The sequence below is a fragment of the Oryctolagus cuniculus genome, chromosome 15 (genome assembly GCF_964237555.1).
Source record: "Oryctolagus cuniculus chromosome 15, mOryCun1.1, whole genome shotgun sequence".
Classification (NCBI taxonomy): domain Eukaryota; kingdom Metazoa; phylum Chordata; class Mammalia; order Lagomorpha; family Leporidae; genus Oryctolagus; species Oryctolagus cuniculus.
The window spans coordinates 32731707-32755714 of NC_091446.1; the positions used below are offsets into that span (position 1 = coordinate 32731707).

At 59.6% G+C, this 24008-nt stretch overlaps 1 protein-coding gene across 2 annotated transcripts in view; it reads left to right on the forward strand.

The window, feature by feature from the left end:
* The window catches only part of SLIT1 (slit guidance ligand 1), a 168127-nt gene that overhangs the window by 117841 nt on the left and 26278 nt on the right, over nucleotides 1–24008 (forward strand). For both annotated transcript variants that reach the window (XR_011382336.1, XM_051823458.2), the window contains exons 9-25: nucleotides 520–667; nucleotides 1105–1176; nucleotides 1295–1366; nucleotides 3115–3186; nucleotides 3866–4009; nucleotides 9542–9705; nucleotides 10374–10397; nucleotides 10525–10669; nucleotides 11152–11226; nucleotides 11383–11526; nucleotides 13722–13865; nucleotides 14147–14313; nucleotides 16810–16942; nucleotides 18546–18614; nucleotides 21036–21107; nucleotides 22648–22719; nucleotides 23386–23457. Coding sequence is in view for 1 of the 2 variants with exons in the window: in XM_051823458.2 (XP_051679418.1) it covers nucleotides 520–667; nucleotides 1105–1176; nucleotides 1295–1366; nucleotides 3115–3186; nucleotides 3866–4009; nucleotides 9542–9705; nucleotides 10374–10397; nucleotides 10525–10669; nucleotides 11152–11226; nucleotides 11383–11526; nucleotides 13722–13865; nucleotides 14147–14313; nucleotides 16810–16942; nucleotides 18546–18614; nucleotides 21036–21107; nucleotides 22648–22719; nucleotides 23386–23457 (1789 nt within the window). In the remaining variant the exon portion in view is untranslated. The remainder of the gene's footprint in view (nucleotides 1–519; nucleotides 668–1104; nucleotides 1177–1294; nucleotides 1367–3114; nucleotides 3187–3865; nucleotides 4010–9541; nucleotides 9706–10373; nucleotides 10398–10524; nucleotides 10670–11151; nucleotides 11227–11382; nucleotides 11527–13721; nucleotides 13866–14146; nucleotides 14314–16809; nucleotides 16943–18545; nucleotides 18615–21035; nucleotides 21108–22647; nucleotides 22720–23385; nucleotides 23458–24008) is intronic.

Below are 24008 nucleotides of genomic sequence, written 5' to 3' on the forward strand. Positions count from 1 at the left end.
CGGTTTCCCTGCCTGTTATTATTTCAGTTGTGTGAATTTCCACTAACAAATTTGGGGACTCAGTTTTCTCGCCTGTAAAATGGCAACAATAATATGCTCCTCGTAGGACTGAAGTGAGCTTCTGCAGGAAGTGCATTTACCACGGCACGTGGCAGGGAGTGAGCGCTCAGAAAGTGTGGTTGTCGTCCTCAGGTGACCGAGGAGGGACTCAGGCTCAGGGCTGCTAAGTGGCTTGGACTAGAACCTGGAGCCAGAATTTCCTGGCATATGAATTGCACTTTGGTGCAGCTCATTTCAGTTTCAAGTTCAACAAACATCTGACCATTGCCTTTTGTGTGCCAGGCGTGCAGAGCCACATCACAGTCCAGTCTCTCATTTCCTGTTCCCGTGGGGCTCTCCTCTGGTTCACCCTCATCCCGAGCAACTGCCACTGTGTACTTTGTCCCCACCCGTGTCTCTCTGTGGGGAGGGGGGTGTTGATGCAGGACTCCCTGAGGTCACAGCCACCTGTGTCCGCAGGCCAGGGGGAGGCGGGGCGCGTGCCCACCTGCACCCTCTCCTCCGGCTCCTGCCCGGCCATGTGCACCTGCAGTAATGGTATCGTGGACTGTCGCGGCAAAGGCCTCACCGCCATCCCTGCCAACCTGCCCGAGACCATGACAGAGATGTGAGTGGGGCGGGGCAGGTGCTGGGACACAAGCTCCCCCTATGTACCAAACCCAGGTTGGGGTGGGTAGGAGGAGAGCTGGGGCAGGTGCCACTCATAGCTTGTCCCCAACCCGGCCGTGGCAAATGGAGAAGGCACAGTTTGCCCAGGGCTAGGGAACTCCGGAGGGTGGGGGAGGGGTGTCCCCTGTGGTTGTCTGTCTGGCCCCCCTAGGTGAGTGTGCTAGCCCCTGACCACCCAGCACCATCCGCAGGGCCCCTTCGGCTGCAGGGGTCTGGGGTCGTGGTGTTCACATCCCAGCGGCCCTCTTGGCTTCCTGTGCCAGCCCTCCTGCCCCAGTACTCAGCCTCCGGGCAGGGGGAGGCTCAAGGCTTGTTTGGAGAAGTGAGCTCGGTTGGGCACAGCCCCCGTGCATCCCTCCTGCTCTCTGCCCGCAGCCGCCTGGAGCTCAATGGCATCCAGTCCATCCCCCCGGGAGCCTTCTCTCCCTACAGAAAGCTGCGGAGGATGTGAGTGCTCCCCTGTGCGGGCGGCGCGAGGGGCCGGACGTTTCAGAGCCCAGTGGCGGGCGGGCCCCCTGGCCGCCCTTGCCGCTGACCCCAGCCCCCCACTGCTGCTCCCCTGCAGAGACCTGAGCAACAACCACATCTCCGAGATCGCGCCCGACGCCTTCCAGGGCCTGCGCTCCCTGAACTCGCTGTGAGTAGCAGCCCTGTTCCCCCTTTCTCCGCCGCGGGGAGGAAGGCCTGGTGGTCTGAGCTGTGGCTCTGGCACCCTTGCCCCCTCCCCCTGACGGAGTTTCCCAGCTTCCTTTGAGACAGGCGTCTTGGCCCCACCTCCCCACAGAAGCCCTAGGAGCTGTGCTCCCAAGCCTCTCCTGGCCTCCTGTGGGGCAGTGAGCGCCCGCGGGTGGTGGGAGGTCACGTCTTGCCACCCCTCTCCAGGGTTTCCCAGCCCTTTGGGGTCTGAGAGGGGTGAGGGGGGCCTGTCAGCCAACCAGGCACGGTGCCGGCTCTCCCAGGAACCCTTGCTCACACCCCTGGGCCTTCCAAGCCCCTCACCCTTGGGGGTCCCATGCATTTGGATGGAGAGTGTGCTCAGGGTGCTCTGTGGCTGGGTGGGGCATTTGTTGCTCTGAGGAATGAGGGTTTCCCTGCCCTTGGCAGCCCTGGCCATGGGCTTGGTGCAGGCTGGATGCCTGGCAAGTAGAACCAAGTAGAGCTCCCGCTGGGGGGAGTCCAGGAGGCCAGCAGCTCAGTGTGCTGTGTGCATGCCCTCTTCTCTCCGAATAGAGTCCAAGATAGTGGGCGGGGCCAACTGTGCATGGCACCCCTGAAGTTGTGCAGTGTACGACCTATACAGCTGTGCATTCCAGGGTCACTGTCGCTGGCCGAGAAGGCCAGATCCTGGCCAAAATGCAAGGCTCTTCCTCTGAGATGTGAATGCAGCCTCCTAGGTTGGAACGTGTTGGGGGGGGGGATGGAAGGAGGGTTCTGTCGCTCAGGGGTACCTGATCACAGCCATATGGGAACCTTCAGGCTGAGATCATGTTGACAAATCCCATTGGCCTTGTCCACTCCGGTCAGCCTGGTCTCATCTGCTCCAAGTCCCATCGCCTCCACCGCATTGTCCACACAGCGGCTTGAGGGTTGGTTCTGCAGTGGACATCTTAGCTCAGCTCCAAGGCACCCTCAGGCTGGCTGGCTAACGTGCAAGCAGCCAGCCGTTTGTTTCCTCTGCTCAGGCCATCCCGGGTCACCCAGGGGCAGTGACCCTGATGCCATGCTGCAGGAGGCTGTGCTGAGGGCTCTCCACGGGGTTGAGGGTGGCTGACCCTGGGGGTGAGCACACCTACCTTGATGCTTTTACCCATTGATTGATGCTTTTACCCATTCTTGCCTGTGTGTCCATTTTTTGAACTTTTGCCCTCTTCCCTGATGACACGAGGGGTTCATTCACACTGGCGAACTCTGGCAGTGCCGAAGCATAAGAAGCCCACCGCAGTCCCTCCACTTAGTGCTCATGCTGCACAGGCCGCCTGCCTGCTGCTTTTCCCTGTAATTCTCTGAAAACTTGGGAACTCGTCCTACCCGGGGGACACCCCTCCTCTGAGGTCTCCTTTGCTTCCTGGGAGCAGGTTAATGGCCCATGAGGGTTCTCACTTCCCAGACTTCTGTGGCACCTGTGTGTGCAGGCCAGGGAGCCAGCTGCTCCCCGCAGGTCTCGGGCCCACAGCCACCTGTCCCCGCCAGGTACCTGGGTGCAACCTGGAGGCCAGCCACCCTCTCGGAAGACACTCTACTGCCATCTGCTGGCACCTCACTATAACAAACGTGCCATGAAGATGCCGTGGCTTGGAGTTGGTGCCCTCTGCGGGGGCCCCTCAGAGCGATGCCAGGGCCCGGCGGCTGCCCTCTCACCGTCCCTTTCTGCCTTGTTTTCCCCAGGGTCCTCTATGGGAACAAGATCACAGACCTCCCCCGCGGTGTGTTTTCAGGCCTGTACACCCTACAGCTCCTGTAAGGGCCAGTCCTAGCGTGTCTGTGGGGGGGCCCAGGGAGGGATCAGCGTTCCTATGGCCTTGCCACCTGTCCCTTTGGGCTTCCCTGGGGTATGGACTCACTTGAGACCAGGAGCAAGGGAGACAGACAGACCCAGGAGGGCTGGGGCGTTGGCGGGGGCGGGGGTGGGGGGTGGGGCTGCAGGCTCTGCAGAGGCCAGTTAGAGCTTACGCAGGATGTCGGGGCGCACAGGCTCCTGGGGAGCCCTGTGTGGCAGGGGGACATGCAGACCTGCTCAGTGTCCTGGAAGCATGGGTCAGGACTCTCCCAGGAACCCCAGGCACTGAACGCCAATGCTCCATTTCAGCCGCCTGGGGGTCCTGCCTCCATAGGACCCTGGGAGGGAGGAGGGGTCTCTGGAATGCCTTTGGGCCTCTGCTTTCCTTGTATCTCATGGCTCCTTAATGGGGGAGGGGTGCGGAATGAGATGTCCGCATGCACAGAGAAGGCCACCGGGGTCCCTGGCTCCTCGGCAGGGAGTGGACGCAGAGGGCTGGGCTCCCAGGCCTGCTCCCTCGGCTCCTCGCTGTGCAACTGTGTGTATGGCCAGGCCAGGCTGGGGAGGGAGCCCGGGGGCCCGTGAGGAGCCCAGCCCTGCGCTTCTCCCCTCACCTCCCGGCCCTGGCTCTGCCCGCAGCCTCCTGAATGCCAACAAGATCAACTGCATCCGGCCTGACGCCTTCCAGGATCTGCAGAACCTCTCGCTGCTCTCCCTGTATGACAACAAAATCCAGAGTCTTGCCAGGGGCACCTTCACCTCGCTGCGGGCCATCCAGACGCTGTGAGTGGCCCTCGGGGGCGGCCTCCTCTCCTCCCTTCCTCCCTGCAGGACCCTCAGCTGGGAGCCCCAGCAGGTACACCCTGGAGGTGGAGAACATCCAGCCCACGGAACCGGAACTGTGCGGTCTGGCCCTGCCAAGGCAACCGCAGGCGGGACTCGAAATATAGCAAGTCTATAGCAGGCTCTTTCTTATGTTGATCATTTACATATCCACTGGCCCTTGACAGAAAAAAGGTCCCCGCCCCTGGCCTCGGGGGAGGTTGTGGCCCTGGTCCAGGCAGCTGTCCTGCCCTGGACTGCTGTGCCCACTGCAGGGCCTTACAGAGGAAGGTCACAGACCCTGGGGTACATGATCCTGGCCTCAAGTCCCAGCTGTGCCTCTTATTGGCCCCGGGGATGCATTCGCGGAGGGATGAGGGATTAGAGAGAGCGTTTGGATGTTAGCGCGTGGTAATGCTTGCTCAGTCAGGATGAGGGTAGTGAGAATAGTAATAATAATAATAGTAATAATAATAGTATAGCCCATTGGGTCCAAGACACACATTTGTTTTCATGTGGACGCCTCTGAAATCAAGATGCCTGTGATAATTGGTCACTTAATTGGCAGCTTTTGTCCTCTCTTGAGAGTCCATACAACTTGCAGTGGGCCCTGTCAGATCAGAAGAGCACAGCACTAACAGTGGTGGTTGTAGGTGAAAGCTGGAATGTAGTAAAGCTGGTCACCTGGTGTTCTCTGTAGTGGAAAACTGCGAGCGTGTGCACACTGGCACCACGAGCCGCTGCGAAGGGGTCACCGCTCGCCCCCCTGTTGCTTCGTGACTTCTCTCTTCCCTGCCACTCAAGCTATGCTGGAGCAAATCCCGGGCATCGCTTGTCATCTGTCCAGGCTACATGGACGCTTCACAGACACAGCCACAGCCCTGCTATTAGGTCTCAGGATGCACCAGTCAATGCCTTCATCTCATCGAGTCCCTGATAGGGCTCGAATTTCCAGCGTCTCAGAAATGGCATGCAGTCATTTAATACTTTGAACCAGAATCAGGCCTGTGCATTGTAGTTTTTGGCTGATGCCAGCTGACCTCTCCCTTATGTTTTTTTTTTTTTAAGATATATTTGAAAGTCAGAGTTATAGAGAGGCAAGGGGGGTGGGAATCTTCCGTCTGCTGGTTCATTTCCCAGATGGGAGCAACAGCTGGGGCTGGGCCAGGCCAAAGCCGGGAGGAGGAATTCAGCCTGGGTCTGAATCCAGGGACCCAATCACTTAGGCCGTCATCGCTGCCTCTGGGATTGTGCCTTAGGAGCAAGCTGGGACTTGAACCCAGGCCCTCTGGTATGGATGTGGGTATCCAAAGCAATGCCTTAACCACCACACCACACTCCTATCCCATCGACTGTTTTTATGACAGAGAGATGCCTCAGAGTTCATGTGCCTCCCAGGGCCAGGACACAGTTCTCCCTACTAAGTCAGCCTGCCAAAATCAGTCAGTCAGTCAGTCTGTCAGCCAGTCAGGCATGATGCTGAGTAAGCTCCAAACTGGGATGTGCTCAGGGAAGCCCTGACGGTGGCTGATGTAGATATCTGGGGAGTGAACCAGCAGATGTGAGATCTCTCTCTTTGTGTCAGTGTCTCTGTCTCTCTGCCTTTCAAATAAATAAATAAATAAATAATAAAAATAAGAACAAGTAACAGCCTTTGATCTCCGTGCTTGGACCCCTTAATTTTGGGGGTATCCTTTGGTGGTGACATTGGATTCTTTTTTTAAAAAGATTTTATTTATTTATCTGCGAGGCAGAGTTACAAACAGAGAGAGGGAGAGACTGAGAGAGAGGTCTTCCACCTGCTGGTTCACTACCCAAATGGCCGCAATGGCCGGAGCTGAGCCGATCGGAAGCCAGGAGCTTCATCCAGATTTCCCAAGCAAGTGCAGGGGTCCAAGCACTTGGGCCATCTCCCACTGCTTTCCCAGGCCACAGCAGAGAGCTGGATGGGAAGAGGAGCAGCTGGGATACGAACCAGCGCCCATATGGGATGCCGGCGCTGCAGACAGAGGCTTAGCCCACTGTGCCACAACGCCAGCACCCGAAGGGGCCAGTGCAGTTGTGCTTTAGAACAGAGCCCTGCTGAGTGGCTGGAATGCCTCGGCGGGACGAAACGTCTCCTCACCTGCCGGGTGCTCAAACGGAGGCCTTGGAGGGCCCCTCTGTCCCACGTCTTTACTTCTGAGCTGCAGTTTGGCTGGCTGAGCTGACTGCGGGGGCCCTGGTGTGCATCCAGCATTAACGCTATGGTGGCCACTGTAACTGCTGGGCAGGCTGTCCATCAGATCCCAGCTGCAGGGGACGCGGGGCGGGTTCCCGTGGGTGGAGCAGAAGTACAGCGCCGGCTCCCTGGGGCCTGTGCATGCAACAGGATGTCGGTCACAAAGACAAGCTCATTAGAGCCCACACGTTCACTGTCAGCCCAGCTCCTGCTAATTAATTTACAGATAGCTGGGGGCAGGAAGATGGAGCCCCACGGGGAAAGCTTGCCAAGCGTGTGTGTGAGGTGAGAGGCAGCAGGGAGACGTGGGCAAGGTGGGTGGGTGTAGGCAGCTGCGGAACGTCTGAGAGCTGCCGTGGCCCAGGACCAACACCTGTGAGCCTTGGGGCTGGGGAGGGGTGAGGGGCTCGTGTGAGCCCCTGTTCCTTGCATGTATCGTCTTAGTACCTACACGGCTCGCAGGAGGTAGGGTCTCTCATCCACGGTGTCACTCGTAAGGAGATGAAGGCAGATGTTGATTAAGTGACTCGCCCTCGGTGCCGAGCGTCCGCTGGAACAGGACTGTGATTTCGGCTGTCGTTTGACCATCGCTGACCTAGTCCGAGACTCGCCCTCAACTGTGCTTTCGCTGTAGGCATAGTGAAAATAGTGCTGACAGTGTAGCACAAGGCAGAGCCTGTGGACGCCTGTTGCAGATTAACAACACAAGCATAATTCAGGACAAGAGAAAAGGAAAGGCAAACCCAAGCCACCATCAGATTTTCTTTTCTAAAAAAGAAATCAGGGGCCAGTACTCTGGCATAGTGGGCTGGGCCGCCGCCTGCGGCGCTGGTTTGTGTCCTGGCCATTCCACTTCCATCCAGCTCCCTGCTAACGTCACTGGGAAAGCAGCAGAGGATGGCACAAGTGCTTGGGCCCCTGCACCTGCTCCAAGCTCCTGGCTTTGGATCCCTCAGTTCCAGCTGTTGTGGCCATTTGCAGAGTAAACCACCTGCTGGTTCACTTCCCAAATGTCCACAACAGCCAGGAGGCCAAAACCTGGAACCCTCAACCTAGGACCCTTACTTGGGTGGCAGGGATCCAGCTACCATAGCCTCCCGGGGTCTGCACTAGCAGGAAGCTGGGCTCAGGAGTGGAGCCTGGACGGATCCCAGCTGCTCTGATGGGGGACACCAGTGACCACCACGTGGAGCATCTGCCTCCAGGGAATTCCAGCTGTGACTCCTTTGTGCCTGTCCAAGAAGGGCGCCGAGGGTCCGTCCGCTCTTTCTTCCCTTCCACTGCCCGCAGTGCTCTTGCTCTCGGAGGTGACCGCCCGGCCCCGTAGCCAGCTGGCTTCCGGCTGTGCCGTTTAGCACTGCCCACTTTTCCCAAACCCGTCTGCTGATCTTGCCCCTCAGCATTTGTCCCCCATGGCAACCTGCCCTTTGTCACTGTTTTAAAAAATCCATTTTTGTAATCAAATGCTTGAGTTTGTATAGAAGCCACTTGCCCCTGTGGGTGGTTCAAATTTTGCAGGTTTTTTTTTTTTGGGGGGGGGGGTGTCTGTGGGAGGCACAGATAACCTGCTGCTAAAAAGTATGCGTCCTGTTCTGTCCCACGTGAATGTTGACCTGTGCCCGACAATATCACTGAGTTGATTATAAACAGTTTTCTGCCAAAAGTGAAACCAGGGGAAGCTGGAGGTGGAGGCAGGGGTGTGAAGGCCCAGACAGGTGTGGCTGGGGAGCTGGGGCAGCTTTCTAAGGATCTGCAGTCCGTGCTGGGAGACACAGCCAGCACAGTGGCTCCATGGGGCTCCAGAAAGGGCAGGAGGGGCCTGGCGCAGCTGGTGGAGCCAAGAGGACCAGGCCTTAGGCCAGAGAGAGCAAGCGAGGGCCTGGCCAGGGCCAGTTGGCAGAGCCAGGAGGTGGTGGATGGGAGAGAGCACAGCCAAGGTCTGAGCTGTGCTGGGAGCTTGTGTGAGGAGCTCCGCAGCTGCGGCCACAGGTCACGTGGGGGCAGGCCGGTGTCCCTGAGCCACCTGCCCCCTCAGTCGGGTGCCTGGTCTCTGACTTCCTTTCCAGGACCGGCTTCTTGCTGGCGGTGCGGGTGGTGGGGCAGAAGGGACACGCGTTGTGTCCTTGGCACGGACGTGCGAGATCCAGATGAGTTATGGGCTCCTGGCTTCAGCCAGGCCCAGCCCTAGCTGCTGTGGGCATTTGGAGAGTGAATGAGCAGATGGGAGATCTCTTCCTGTCTGTCTCCGTCTCTGCCTTTCAAATACAATGAAAAAAAAAAAAAAAAAAAAAAAAAAAGACAGCCTGAACTGATGACATTCAGATGGAGGGAATGTGGCCATGGTACGACTCCGAGTCCTTCTGTGCGCAGTCCCTGGCTCTCTGTCGGGCACAGCAGCCAGGACAGGTGCAGAGTACTCTTCCCTGGCTGTCTCTGCACAGCCACAGAAGAGCATGCCCGGTGCTGTGGTTGCCCAGGCACAGGTGGGCAGGCCTGGGACAGGGGCGTTCAGATGTGGCTGCTCTGAACCTGCTGGGGAGGTCAGGGCCTGCAGGCAGGAAGGTCACCGTGAGGTTGCCGTTAACAACTGCTCGCCATGATCACTGGCTGGTGACCCCGGCAGCCCGGGAGGGACTTTGAGTAAGCAGCCACGCGCTGGTGTTTTCTGAGTTGTTCTGTGTCAAGATGCCTGTAAAATGGTCAAGGAGAGGAGCCCCATGGCAAGGAGTGGGAATGGTGACTCCAAGTGCAGCCCAGGGGTCCAGCAGGTCCAGCCCTGCCCCCGGGCCCCGTTCCCCTCCTTGGGAGTGGCTGTGGGAGACAGGCTGCTGCAGAGGGGAACAAACCAAGGCCATGGCCGCTGGGGAGGCCCAGAGGGTGACGGCTCTGGGTGCCGTGCCCTTCGTTCCCTTGGCTGTGAAGGGAGAGGGACACTGTGGCCAGCCTCTAGGCTCCTCCTCCCTCTGCTCAGGGCAGCAGAAGGGACACAGCGAGGCATAGAGGGGCGTGTGGCAGCGTCAGAAGGAAGCTCCGGGGTCCGAAAGGCTCAGGCTGCAGAGCCTGGCCCGGAGATGCACTGGTGGGGCTTCCCTCTCCTGCATGGCAGGTGCGCCCTGGTGGTCCCCGCCTCCATTCCTTCCACAGCCAGCCCTGGACTTCAGCTACGCTGGCCCCAGCAGGCAGCAGGGCCCTGTTCAGATGGGGGTCAGGACACACGGACGGCACTGGTTTGTAGCCCTTGTTCCTGATGGTTCCACTACCCCTCTGGACAGGCACCTGGCCCAGAACCCTTTCATCTGCGACTGTAGCCTCAAGTGGCTGGCGGACTTCCTGCGCACCAACCCCATTGAGACGAGCGGGGCCCGCTGCGCCAGCCCCCGGCGCCTCGCCAACAAGCGCATCGGGCAGATCAAGAGCAAGAAGTTCCGGTGCTCAGGTAGCTGCCTGCCTGCCCGCCTGCCCGCCTGTCTGTCTGACGAGCTTCTGTCTGCACAGTGATCCAGGGGTGTTTCCTGGATGGCTTTGAATTGGGTCCCCTGCTGGAGGGACCGTGCTGGGGTGGGGGTTACACCCCTCACTGAGGCCTAGGGAAGGGGCAGGGCTTACTGAAGGCCCCAGGGAGAGGGCCCAAGCCCTTGACTTTCAGATCTTTCAAGACACTGGGGAGGGCTGGGCGATTTCTTGGATGAGATGGGCACCCCTCCAGGCTTTGGGTTGGCTGGAGTGGCCTCGGGTACAGCAGTGCAATTGGTCTGTGGCTGGGTACAGTGCGAGTCAGGCTCCGAGCCCCGACCCTGGTCAGGGCCCGAGACCACCCTTGCTCCCCGCCATCTGTAAGGTCCCCGCCTTGCACTGTTGCAAGAGGCAGGATGATGGTTCTGCTGCTCCTTGCAGGAGGTTGAATTGGACGTGGTCCTGCCCCAGCATCGGCCTGGGCCAGGAAAAGGGATGCCCTGTAGCAAGGCCTTCTGCACTCTGGGGCTGGGCAGATGGGCTCTGGGGACCCCATGTCAGGTACCAGCTGGGCAGGGGGACCCAGGCCCAGGGTGGGCCTGTGAACCCTGGCGGTTCCCTGCATTGTGGTATTTCTGCCTCTCTCCCCAGCCAAAGAGCAGTACTTCATTCCAGGTAGGAAAGAGGGTGACTGAGGCCAGCCCAGGGTGGGGGAGGGGCATGGTGGCAGTGGGTGGCAGGCTGGGGGCCCGGGAGACCCTGGGTGCCATGGCTGTAGGAGCCTTTCCCGCTTCTCCTACAGGCACAGAGGACTATCAGCTCAACAGTGAGTGCAACAGTGACGTCGTCTGTCCCCACAAGTGCCGCTGCGAGGCCAGCGTGGTGGAGTGCTCCAGCCTGAAGCTCACCAAGATTCCTGAGCGCATCCCGCAGTCCACGGCCGAGCTGTGAGCGCCCCCGGCCCCCAGCTCCCACTGACCCTTCTGGGCCTGCTCTGGCTTTGCCCTGCGATATCTGGGGGAGCCCTGCAAACCCAGGCTGACTCCAGCAGGCAGCAGCCCCCCCCCCGCTGTTGTCTGTGTCCAAGTCCAGCCCCCAGGGCAGGACACCAGCCCAGCTTCTGACTTCTTTGGGAGAGCATGATTCCCAACCCCTGTAACTATTTGTTTTCTTCCTCAACCTCTAAAAACAGGAATTTGTGCACCTGCTATGCAGGTGCATAGAGCCCTGTGTGCAGCTTTCTCATGGGTGGGCATTTTCATAGCAGTTTTAGTGTTAAAAATATCCCCAGTCGCTGGTTCAGCCTCACCTTCGAATAGGAGCAGTTGGCCAGCTGAATGTGTCCGGGAGTCCCCTGCGTTGAGTCCCAGCTCGGAAGGTGCTTCCCCGTCCCCGTGTGGATCTAAGCTCTCCTCTTGGCCTCTTACAGACGGCTGAACAACAATGAGATCGCCATCCTCGAGGCCACGGGGATGTTCAAGAAACTCACACATCTGAAGAAAATGTGAGTTCCTGGCTGGCGGGCAGGCTGCCCATCAGGACCCTGGCTGAGAAGGGTGGGGGCAGGGCTGCCAGGCTGGGGGCTGGGTGCAGGAAGGGAGGGGCCTGAGCCTGGGGAGGGGACGGGCCGTTCGTCATCCCCACCCCACGCCTCTCCCAGCAACCTGAGCAACAACAAGGTGTCTGAGATCGAAGATGGGGCCTTCGAGGGTGCGGCTTCCGTGAGCGAGCTGCACCTGACAGCCAACCAGCTGGAGTCCATCCGCAGTGGCATGTTCCGGGGGCTGGACGGCCTGAGGACCCTGTGAGTGTGTGGGGCTGGGGGGCGGGGCGCTCCAAGGAGGGCCACGCCAAGCCTTGGGGTGGGTGGGTGCACTCAGAGGGAGACGCTCCCCAGCCCACGCTGGCAGGAGGGTGGGGGTAGCAGAGGACCCTTCCCGCAGTGGGAACTCCTTGTGGCAAGGCCCAGTCTTGTTCCTGGGGCATGGGGCCAGTCCTGGGGCCTCCCTGTGGTCCAGGGTCTGTGCTCAGGAGTGGTCAGCAGAGCTGCAGCAGGAGGGGCTGGCTGGCCCGTGGCAGGGACCTCACTGAGGTGACTCAGTGGGTATAGATGGGGCAGCAGGGACATTGTTCCACCCCTGGGCTTGTGGGCTCCACGAGTCAGAGCCCAGCCAGAGCTAACCAGCCACCCGGAGCTCAGAGAGACCCCTCATGTATGCCACGGGGGTGAGGTGGGGTCTCCCCTCTTTGCACCCAGTGGTGCTGGCTCCTCCCGTGAGCAGATGGACATTGGCTGCCAGTAGAAAAGGCTCTCTCTGTACAGTGGGACTCCGTGGCAATGGGAATGTGTTGTGTCCACGCAACCCAATCCAGGAGCCTTGTGTGGCTGCGGGGCGCTTATGTAACTGTTTGGTTAAAATCCTGGGTAGTTACAAGTGGGTGTTGGACAAGCAGCTCTCAAAGCTACCTGCCTGGCTTGCTGGGTTTAGATTCCCCTTCTGAGCACGGGCCATTGAAGTGGCAGGCAAATGGGTGTGTGAGGGGCCCACTGTTCGTTTCACTTGTTTGCAGGTGTATAGAGGTATACACCTTCACGTACGAGGGTGCCTCAGAAAGCGAGTGGGGCGATGGAATCCAATGATAAGTTTAGGGGTCAGTGTTGTGGTGCAGTGGGTTCAGCCACTGCTTGCCATGCAGACATCCATATTGGAGTGCTGTTTGAGTCCCAGCTGCTCCACTTCCAATCCAGCTTCTTGCTACTGTGCTTGGGAAGGTGCTTGGGCCCTTGCACCTACATAGGAGATCATGATGGAGTTCCTGACTCCTGGCTTCAGCCTGGGCCAGGCCTGACTTTTGCAGCCATTTGGGGAGTGAACCAATGGAAGATACCTCTCTACCTCTCTCTGTCTGTCTCTCTGCCTGTAAAATAAATAAATCTTTTCTTAAAAAAAGATTTATTCTTATGCAAAAATTTTGAAATCCATGTGCAGTTTTTTTATACATGCTTTTCCCATGAACTTTTTGAAGACCCCTCGTCTATCTCTGTGAAGCCATCACCATAATCCATGCTGTACACATACCCTGTCCCAGGCAGGTGTTTAGCCACTAAGGAGCCCATGTCCCACACCAGAGTGCTTGGTTCTGGCTCCTGATTCCAGCTTCCTGACCGTGCAGACCCTGGAAAACAGCAGTGATGGCTCAAGTGTTTAGGTGTCTGCCACCCATGTGGGAGAGGGGATGGAGTTCCTGGTTCCTGCCTTGGCCTGTCCCAGCCCCAGGCATTGCGGGCATTTGAGCAGTGAGCCAGCAAATGGCAGGAGAGAGAGGGAGGGAGGGAGGGAGGGAGGGAGAGAGAGAGAGAGAGAGAGAGAGGTGTTTTCCATTCACTGGTTCACTCCCCAAATGGCTGCAATGCCTGGAGCTGGGCCAGGCAGAAGCCAGGAGCCAAGAGCTTCCTCCAGGTCTCCCATGTGGGTGCAGGGGCCTAAGTACTTGGGCCATCCTCACTGCTTTCCCAGGCACATTAGCAGGGAGCCGGATTGGAAGTGGAGCAGCCAGGACTCAAGCTGGCACCCATTTGGGATGCTGGTGCTGCAGATGGTAGCTTAACCTGCTGCGTCATGGCGCCAGCCCTGAACCAGGTGCTAGAGGGTAGCCAGTGGCTGTTCAGGTAGAGACGAGGATGGAAGGCATTGTAGCTGGGGCAGGCGGGCAGTGAGGACCCGGCGGCAGGCAGGAGGCTCTGGGGGTCCGCAGCAACAGGAGATGCCGGCGGGGCAGAGCTGCTCCAGGTCAGTGGGTGGGCTCCGCAGGTCACAGGGCAGTTTAGACGTGACTCCATGTGCAACTCAGACACCACTAGCGGCCTTCCAGCAGGAGGGCAGCGTGGCCCGCCCGGCTGCGGTTTCAGGAAGGCCTCCTGGGCACCGAGTGAAGGGGAGCGCCCTCTGCCGCTGTGCCCCAGCCTGGGTCTGTGCCTCACGCCCGCCCGCCCCGCAGGATGCTGAGGAACAACCGCATCAGCTGCATCCACAATGACAGCTTCACGGGCCTGCGCAACGTCCGGCTCCTGTCGCTGTACGACAACCACATCACCACCATCGCCCCTGGCGCCTTCGACACCCTGCAGGCCCTGTCCACGCTGTGAGTGCGGGCGGGCGGGCGGCTCCGGGAGCCCCGCCTGCGGTGCCCAGGGGATGATCTCGGGGACACAGGGGATGCTTGGGGCCCCATGGTTTGCTGAACCTCGGTTTCACCTCTTCAGCGTTCCGCCCCGGTCCCCAAGAGCCCTGCTCTCGCGCCAGCAGCCACTGTCTGGGAGCGAGCAGGCCCGGGGTGGACGGGAGAGGGCAGTGTGGGGCTGGGGGCCGGGGGGTGGGGGTGGGGGTGGCCGTGTCCTTGCTCACCCCGCCTGCCTCCTCCAGCAACCTCCTGGCCAACCCTTTCAACTGCGACTGCCAGCTGGCCTGGCTGGGCGACTGGCTGCGCAAGAGGAGGGTCGTGACGGGCAACCCACGGTGCCAGAACCCGGACTTCCTGCGGCAGATCCCCCTGCAGGACGTGGCCTTCCCTGACTTCCGGTGCGAGGAAGGTGACTCGGGGCCCTGGTGCTGGGAGGGCGGGCTGGTGGGACGGCAGGCAGCCCTGCCTGGCGGTGCTGTGGCACGGTTGTGGGAGCAAGCACGGCCTGCGGTCACAGAGCAGGAAAGCGTGGGTAGGAGGGGGGAAGCGATGTCACCCCTTAGCCTGTTGTGGGGAAAAGCACAGGACACATGTTCGCGTCCTCTGTTCTATGTGAACACACATAGCCCAATGCCCTGCCCCTGGGCTGCTCCTGAGCCCTCCAGACTTCCGGGGTGGCCCTGTGCTTCAAATGCAAGGGGGCCCTCTGCGTCCCGTCCGGGTACGTGGCCGCCTGTGTGCTCTGGATTCCCCGTCTGCCAGGCGGCCGCTCTCCTCCTTCCCTCCGCCGGTGGGGTACACCTGGGATGCCGCCACTGCAGGCTGGGCTTTGACCTGCTGTGCCACAGCGCCAGCAGCACCCCCTCCCCCAGTCTTTTTTTTTTTTTTTTTTTAATTCAGAATTTTAAGGATCTAACTATAATGGCCGGCGCCACAGCTCAATAGGCTAATCCTCCACCTGTGGCGCCGGCACACCGGATTCTAGTCCCGGTCGGGGCACCAGATTCTGTCCTGGTTGCCCCTCTTCCAGGCCAGCTCTCTGCTGTGGCCTGGGAGGGCAGTGGAGGATGGCCCAAGTGCTTGGGCCCTGCACCCCATGGGAGACCAGGATAAGCACCTGGCTCCTGGCTTCGGATCAGCATGGTGCGCCAGCCACAGTGTGCCGGTCACGGCGGCCATTGGAGGGTGAACCAACGGCAAAAAGGAAGACCTTTCTCTGTCTCTCTCACTCACTATCCACTCTGCCTGTCCAAAAAAAAAAATCTAACTATAATTCTGTATATTTTTTCATGCCATCACCTGTCTGCTGAAGGAATTTTTTTTTCCCAAGAACCAGGTTCTTTGTAGTTTTCTTGTCACAAAAGTGATACATCCTCCCTCATTCCTTACAAACAGCAGCCCTAACAACACACAGGAGAATTCAGGCTCGCTGAGATGCCCGCCTCCCAGCCACCGCCCTGGACGTCACCTGTCCGCTCCCCAACCTGGGCTCCCCGGGACCTTGCTGTGTGCTTGTGTGCACGTGCAGGACACGTGTGGAGTCTTGCAGGGCTGCCTGGGGAAGACTTGTGATGTGGTGCACCGTGGTGTGTTGGGAGCCGCAGTGTGGAGGGCTGTGCTGTTGCCCTAGGAGAATTGAGACTTCTGCCCACCCGTCTTTGTCACTGGCTTTCATATCTGTGTGCCGGGTTCCCCCTTGGTTGCTGCTAGGAAGCAGTAGGTGGTCAAGAGGGCAGGCTCCAGAGGCAGCCGGCCTGGATCCCTGTCCTGGTGCCATCACTTCCAGGCTGGGAGACCTTGGGCAAGCTACTTAACCACTTGGCCTCAGATTCCTCACTGTAAAATGCGCTCATAGTAGCACACCCCAAGAGAGATGTTTTGAGGATCCTGCGTGTGGCTGGTCCTCCCTCGGTAACTGACAGCCACCTGTCTCCTAGTGTGGTTGCCATCTCTGACCATGGAATCTTTATCATCCCTAGTCCCTGAGCAGAGAAACAAAGGGCCATGGAGGGTGCACTGTAATCTTTATCAAATAAGTAAATGAGTGGGTAAATATGGTGGGAGCCAAAGCCCAGATTCTGCGCCTGCCAGAGTCGGCTCGGACCCCGAGCCTGCGTCACCTCAGCCCAGCCTTACCGCTGAGCAAGCCGCTGAGCCTCTATAGGTCTCCGACTGATAGAAACTCATTCACCTGGCTCATCTGTTCTCTTTTTAATTAATTAACTACAGGGGCAGGGAGAGAGAGAGAGCAGGTTCCCATCTACCGGTTGACTCCCCAGTGCCCGCAGGGGCTGGGGCAGGGCCAGGGCTGAAGCCCGTGGCCAGGAACTCCATCCAGATATCCCGTCCGTGAAGGAGGCAGGGACGCAGTCCTGAGCCAGCACCGCTGCCTGCCAGGGTCTGCACCCACAGGGAGCTGGGGTCGCGAGCCGGAGCACACCCACGAGGGACCTGGGCATCTTCCCCATGAAGCTAAACACCCACCCCTCAGCTAATCTGTTCTGACGGCTGCTGTGTGCCAGGCGCCGCACTGGGTCCTGGGCTCTCTCTATGAACTGAGAAGGAAAAGAGAGACGCTGGTCTATGTGCCCGTGATGCCCGCCCTCTGTGGGTTGACGCCATGCTGCCCAGGACTGCGGTGGGTGCTTGAGAACCAGTGTGGTTGCCTCGCTCCACCCTGCCCTGTCCCCCAGGTGGAGGGGGCCTGCCCAAGATCAAGTTCAAGCTCAGAACTGCTCCAGGGGCTTGGCTCTGGTGATGGCTGGGGCTGTGCCCAGGAGACTTTGACCGAGGCGTTGTCAGAGAAGGGGCTCTGTTCCGAGGGCCCTGGGGCTCGGCCCTGGCTGCAGGAGGCCCTTGGAAGGCCCAGGCTCCCCACTGACCGGTTCTCGCTGCCCCTCCCTAGGCCAGGAGGAGGGGGGCTGCCTGCCCCGCCCGCAGTGCCCCCAGGAGTGCGCCTGCCTGGACACCGTCGTGCGATGCAGCAACAAACACCTGCGGGCCCTGCCCGTGGGCATCCCCAAGAACGTCACAGAACTGTGAGTAGCCCGAGGCTCGCGCCCTCCACGTGGGCCCCCTGGGTGGGGACAGTGGGAGCACTTCCCTCTGGGCAGGGCCCTGGTGGTAGCCACGAGCTGGCCGGGAGCTGGGGTCAGAGCCCTGGGCTTCTCTTTGACGCCCCCTCTGCTGTCCCAAGTCCCCGTGTTGTCCCCGGAGTCATCCCTTTAAGCTCTGCCTGGAAGATAAGGAGTAACCTTACCTCTTCCACGGAACGAAACTTACCACAAGCAGTTCCGTCAGGCGTGCCAGTTCTCACACGCGTGATTTCTTTAACCAGCAACGTAATGCTCTTCACACAAGCCCACCGTGATCCCGGTAACAAATCCCCTTTCGTTGGAGTGTTCAGTCGGTCTCGGTCTTGTTGCTGGAAATGACCCCGAGGTGGACATCCCTTCGGCTGGACTGCTGCTCAGGAAACAGCGCACCCTGGGGTCCTTGCTGCCTTTGCCCGCGGGACTCCCAGGAAAACCTGTCTCCCCTGCACTCCCTGTGGGTGGCGGGTGGGGAGGGCTGTTCACTTGAGTCATGCCGGGCAACTTCCAGTCTCCTGGTGGGGGAGCGGGGAGGCGGGCAGACCCAGAGCTTCTTGAAGCCCATGCACTGGCCTGTGGCGGTGAACCTGGGGAGGCTGTGGGTGGGCTTGGTCTCAGGGCAGTGACTCGGGTGGACGTGGATACAGTGGGAGCCAGCAGGAAGGAGAGGGGAAGGAGATGGCTGTAGGGCCCCAGGCACTGGTGACGGTGTGCAGCCTGGTAGGGGTGGGGCATTGGCGGGGGGGGGGGGAGCAAATGCAAAGGGCCTGTTTGCAGGAGGAGCCCGCCGAGGGGGCCCTGCTCCCCAGGGCTGAAGAGCAGCACCAGTGGGGGCCCAGTGTGCGCAGGCGGGCAGGGACGTGAGGGGCTGTGGAGTGAAGGCAAGCTGCCTTGGGAGTGTTTGAGTCTGGGGCTTCCCTGGGACAGGCCACCTGCCATCCCCCAGGGACTGCCGGCCCTGGGAGCTGTGAGGGCTGATCCTGCAAACCAGGCCCGTGTGGCCAGGGAGAGAGCAGAGTGGGGGAGGGGGAGTCAGGGAAGAGACTGCAGCTCAGTGGCTTTCTTCTGTTTTGGGGGCTTTTTTGAAAAGCAGACAGAGACAGAAAGAGAAATCATCTGTCCACTGGTTCACTACCTAAATGGCTGCACCAGGTCTGGGCCAAGCCCAACCGGAAGCCCAGAATTCAACCTGGGTCTCCCACGTGGGTGGCAGGGACCCAAGTACTTGAGCCGTCATCTGCTGCCTCCCAGGGTGCGCATTAGCAGGGAGCAGGATCGGAAGCAGAGGAGCCAGGACTGGAACCAGGCCCTCAGATGTGGGATGCAGCTGACCCAGGAAGCATCCTAACAGCTGTGCCAAGTGTTCACACGTACAGTGGCTTTTAACAAGTTCTGTAGGTGGCATCTCTAACGGCCTAATCAGTGGGCTTCTTTTCTCCTCCAATGAGCGGTTCTGAGTGGGGAGTGGCTCAGGGAAGGTTCTGGCCAGAGATGGGGCACTGCCGGCAGAGTCATCCCGCTGTGTAACCCTGCTGTTTTCTCTCCATAGCTATTTGGACGGGAACCAGTTCACGCAGGTTCCAGGCCAGCTGTCCACCTTCAAGTTCCTGCAGCTCGTGTGAGTATCCAGGCCTGCTCAGAGGACAGGCTCCAGCTTTCCTGGAATTTCTTCCAGACCCTGTGTTTGTGCCCCTAACTCCTTCCCCCAGGAACATCTGTGCGCAGAGCTGTTTGCCACCTAGTGGCCTTGCTTGGGAATTGCATTGTTCTGGCCCCATTAGATGGGACTCCAAGCCATCTCCCAACCCTCCCTGGAGCTGATGTGGGTTCTCTTCGCAAGGACAGGGGCTGGGACAGAAGTAGATGGCAAAGGGGACCTTCCTCTCCATGCAGTCTTGGCCTCTGAAGCCAGTGTGGAATAAGGCAGCTACGTTCTCCTCTCTCTGACGGCTGCCCTTCTGTTGTTTCCACACGTTGACCCTCTCCACTACCGGGGAGGTGCAGAGTTCCCCTGCTCTTGGCCTTCCGGCCTAATCAGCCCTCACTGGTCTTCATCTGCTCACTGACCAGGTTCTGCCAGAAAGAAGTCCAGAGAAAGCTCCACCTTAGCGTGGGGGTGGCGCAGGGCTGCGCGTTGTGGTCGCTGGGACAGCTGGCAGCGGGTTTGTAATTAGATAAGGAACTTGCACCAGGATGTGACTCAGCCTCCTGCTTCCTTCACGGAGAAAGTTCCTGGGAAAGCAGTGTGTACTCCGTGGCGTGCTGGTTCCTTGTCGGGGTCTGATAACAGTTCCGGGGCAGCCACTTGCAGCAGCACTGGCCATCAGGCCTTGGCAGCTCCAACGTCTCTGTCTTGGCTTGAGGACCTCATGGATGTGTCTTCAGCATCCCACTGGGACTGGCTCTGTTGATTCAGTGACTGATGACGAAGTGCCAAAGAAAGAGACTTCACCTGCCCGCTTTCTCTGTAGCAGCAGCTGCACCGGTGGCTGGGATGCACCTGCTGAGCGTGGGGGGATGGAGGCCTTCGATCTGCCGGTCCGCGCCATGGCACTGCCTCCCAGGGCTGCAGTAGCGCCGCCTCCTGGTACAAGGAGGCGCCTCCAAGTGCACTGCTGTTCAGCGAAGCGCTTGAGTACATCCCCAAGCGCAGGAAGCAGTGCTGACCGAGAGGAGTCAGAGCAAAGGCCGCTGGAGGAGGGGGCAGGGCACACTGTTTCACGTCTAAACGTTCCCGAGCCAAGAGCGGCATGGGCCAAGTCCTGGGCCCGCCCCAGACCGCGTGGCTTAGAGAGGGTGCTGGAGAGAGGAGTGGGGGCACAGAAAGCCGGAGGGTGAGAGGGGCCGCCAGAGCAAAGGCAGAGGGGGGCTGTGGCTCAGAGAAGGCTGATGTGCCCAGGCTAGGGCTTGGGAGAGCAGCACACTGAAAATGCGGCAGTGTTCACCAGTGGGCATAGAAATAGGACAGCCAGGGAACGGAGTCGCGGGATGCTCAGAGAATCCCAGGAAGGGGAGTAAATCCGCAGCCTGCGAGGCCTGGGGGACGGCGGCCGGAGCCGGAGGCCCTGGAGGTGGCCATGCTGCAAGCCCGCAGTTTGCCCTGTAGGGGGACAGGAGCCGCTGCTGGGCTCTGGTAGGGACGTGATCGGTCAGGTTTGTGTTCCAGAAAGCTTGTGGTGGTGCCTGCCCCTGTGGAAGGTGAAGTTAGAGTGTGAGGGAGGCCCCAGGAGGGAGGTGACACTGGCTGGACAGGTGGGGCAGGTGTGAGAGAGGCGATGAGACATGGGTGGGGGCCGTGCCCGTGGTCGTCAGAGCCTGGACACTAAGGCATGAGCCCCTGATCTGCTGTCTGAGGGCCGTCAGCCAGAGCAGGGCTCCACCAGCAGCCAGGCCGGGCCACGGGACAGGGCTCCATCAGTACGAGAGCATCCCAGAGAGACCTGAGCGGACAAGGGCCGCGGGCCTCAGGAGGCAAAGAAACGGCCAGTGAGGCAGGAGGAGCGGGCAGTCAGTGAGGGGCACGGGAGAGAAGGGGCGGGAAGGGCAGGCGTGGGCCGGGCCCAGGGTGGTGGGCTGGGGCTGGCCCGTGGGCTGCCTCTGACCCGCGGAGTTCATTACTCCTAGACTCTGGGTCTTAACTGGTAACATGGGGTCACGGGCACCCTCACAGGATGTTGGAGTGCCAGTGAGCCCACCCCTGCACAGGGCCAGGAACAGAATGGAGAGGCCACTGCCTCTCACAGTTGGAGAGGTGGCGGTGAGCCTTGGTGGGAGCCGTTCTGTGTTGGAGAGGGGCCAGGCAGCTCTAGGTGCAGGGGTGTGGGGTGAGGAGTGAGGCAGAAGCCCTGGGGACACGGAGGGATTCAGGGGGCCCAGTGCTCCTCCCCACCCCTACTTCAGCCCTGGGAGTGCCAGAGGGGCCCTGGCTCAGCTAACTGGAGGGGTGGGGGCAGGGCTCAGGCAGAGAGGGAGGGGAAGAAACCGTGCAAATGAGCCAGGGTTGGGTTCTTCTAAACCATGCTGCCCTTGCCTCTTCCAGGGACCTGAGCAACAACAAGATCAGTTCCTTGAGCAATTCCTCCTTCACCAACATGAGCCAGCTGACCACGCTGTGAGTCCCGCAGGGGTGGGGGTGGGGCTGGGGCCACAGCTGCTGAGACCTCCCCAGCCCCAGCCTGCCGGTGGTGCGGCTCCCTCGTCACTCCCCAGGGGCCTGTAGGCACCCTCCCCCTCCAGAGAGTGGACCAGAGCCTGAGCATCTAAAAAGCTTTTTTTTAAAAAAAAAAAAGATTTATTTATTTGTTTGAGAGGCAGAGTTACAGAGAGAGAGGGGAAGAGACAGAGAGAGAGGTCTTCCATCTTCAGGTTCACTCCTCAAATGGAAACAATGGCCGGAGCTACGCCAATCCGAAGTCAGGAGCCAGGAGCTTCCTCTGGGTCTCCCACATGGGTGCAGGGGCCCACAGACTTGGGCCATCTTCTACTGCCTTCCCAGGCCATAGCGGGGGGCTGGATCTGAAGAGGGGCAGCTGGGACTAGAACCGGCGTCCATATGGGATGCCGGCACAGCAGGAGGAGGCTTAGCCTACTATGCCACAGTGCTGGCACCTAAAAAGCTTTTAGAAAACATCTTTCACTGTGAAAATACACAAAATACACAAAAAAGTACAAAAAATATGAAAGCACAGTGTATCTAGCAATCGTGAAACTGGCACGCATGTAGATACTTAGAACACCCTGAGCACCCCAAGCCCCCCGACCCCCTGTTCTGACCTTATCATGGTCACTTTTTAGGCATTTTAAATAGTATTGCCATCCATATGTGTGCTTCTGAACAGCGTTGGTGTGATTTTGCCCATTTTTAGCCAGGTGTAAATTGGGTCATTTCTTTGCACCTGGCTGCCTGGGCCTGCCCTCGTGTGTGAGCTCCATGTGCTGGATGAAGCCGAGACAGCACCTCTGCAGGGCGATGCCAGCCCTGCCTCCTGCACTCACTGGTGGTGGCCGCTGGGGTGGCTCCCAGCTCGCACTGCTGTGAGCAGAGCCCTCTGACAGCTTTGTACCCACATTCTGAGGTATTTGCCTGCTGCCGCTAACTGAACTCCACAGAACTCAATGGGATTTATTTTATTTATCTGAAAGGCAGAGTTACAGAGAGAGAGAGAGAGAGAGAGAGAGATCTTTGATCCACTGCTTCACTTCCCAAATGGCCATGATGCCTGTGGCTAGGCCTGGCCAAAGCCAGGAGCCTGGAACTCCACCCAGGTCTCCCACGTGGGTGCAGGGGCCCAAGGACTTGGGCCATCTTCTACTGCTTTCCCAGCCACAGCAGAGACACAAGGGCTTTTGCTCTCTCTGATTGGAAGTGGAGCAGCCAGGACATGAACCAGCGCCCACATGGGATGCCGGCACTGCAGGTGGTGGCTTTACCCGCTAAGCCACAGCAGTGGCCCCTGGGTCCCTGTATTACAGCTGATGGAGGAAGAAAGGGTTAGGGGACGCTCCAAGGTCAGCTATACCCTCGAGCAGACCTCAGCCAGCATCCAGCCAGCAGCTCTGCTCCCTGCTCCCCACGCGGAGCTGCTGAGTCCTGCACCTGCAGGGCGGGGCTGTGGCTGTCATGCTGCCTGCTTCCTTCTTCCCTCTCGCAGGATCCTCAGCTACAACGCCTTGCAGTGCATCCCTCCGCTGGCCTTCCAGGGCCTCCGCTCCCTGCGCCTGCTGTAAGTCCCTTCCCTCTTCTGTCCTCCGGGAACCCACCCACCGAGGGCCCTGCCACCCGACAGGCAGGTGTGGGCCCCAGCAGGGCCCGTGCTTGTCCAGTGGTGGGAGACCAGAGCGCCCTCACTCCAGCCCCTGATGGCACTGAGTAACGCATGGGAAAAGATCCAGGAGATGGCGATTGCTGTCACCCCCAAGTTGAGTTTGTGATGTGTGTGTGTGTGTGTGTGTGTGAGAGAGAGAGAGAGAGAGAGAGAGAGAGCAAAAGCCCTTGTGTCATTACCATGGCCCCTGCAAGTCCACCAGGGTGAGGTGACATTCTTCCAGCTCCACCCACACTAGTGGACTCAGTCGTCTGCCCTCAGCATCCCGGCTAAGGGAGCCGGGGCATGGGGTGAGCACGGCTGCCTGTGATGCACTTGTAAACCCCATGCTTGGGCTGATGACCATGGCAGAGACAGGGTGGGTGGTCCACCTGCCCTACTGCAGGCTCCCTGTGTCCTCCCTGTGGCCAGCAGCCTAGGGGCCCTGAGCTGCGCCACCTCCCCACGGCACTGGTAGCCAGAGGAGGGACTGGCAAGGCAGGCCCCCATCCTGCAGAGGGCTGGGCCTGCCCTCACCACGTCACCCATCCCTGGACCAAGTCCCAGCAGCCCCTTCTCCCTCAGGTCCCTCCACGGCAACGACGTCGCCACCCTCCAAGAGGGCACCTTCACGGACGTGACCTCCCTGTCTCACCTGTGAGTAGCCCCGGCCTCTCTGCCCTTGACCAGCACTTGGGCTGCAAGGAAGACCCTCCTCCTCAGGGTGTCAGAGCTTTGGTTGCCCCATCCCGAGAGTAAACTGGTGGACTCCCCACGTGCACTCTGGCGGGCCACCGGACTTGGCAGTGGCGGAGGAGGATGGCTTGTCACCACAGTATAAAGTGGCAGTGGCCATTTATTGATTGCTAAACACCCTGCCTCCTTTAGCTAATGAGTGCTCCAAGGAAGCCTCCACCATGGCTGCTGTCATCTCGTTTTGCACGCCAGGGACAGGCCCAGAGGAAGAGAGGAGCTGGCCTCAAGTCCTAGACCTGATAGATGGTGGGAGGCAGGCTCCGGACCCACGTGCCACGCCAGTAACCTGTGCCTGCCTGTGCCCAGAGAGGGACAAGCTCCAGAAATTTACTTCCTCTGAGAGGTGGTGTAGCTGATGCAGGCTTGCTCCCCAGACTGTTTAGCTGGTAGTGCCGTGAGGATTCTTTGAAAGCCGGAGACTTGATTCACCAAAGCGCTCAACCTAGAATTAA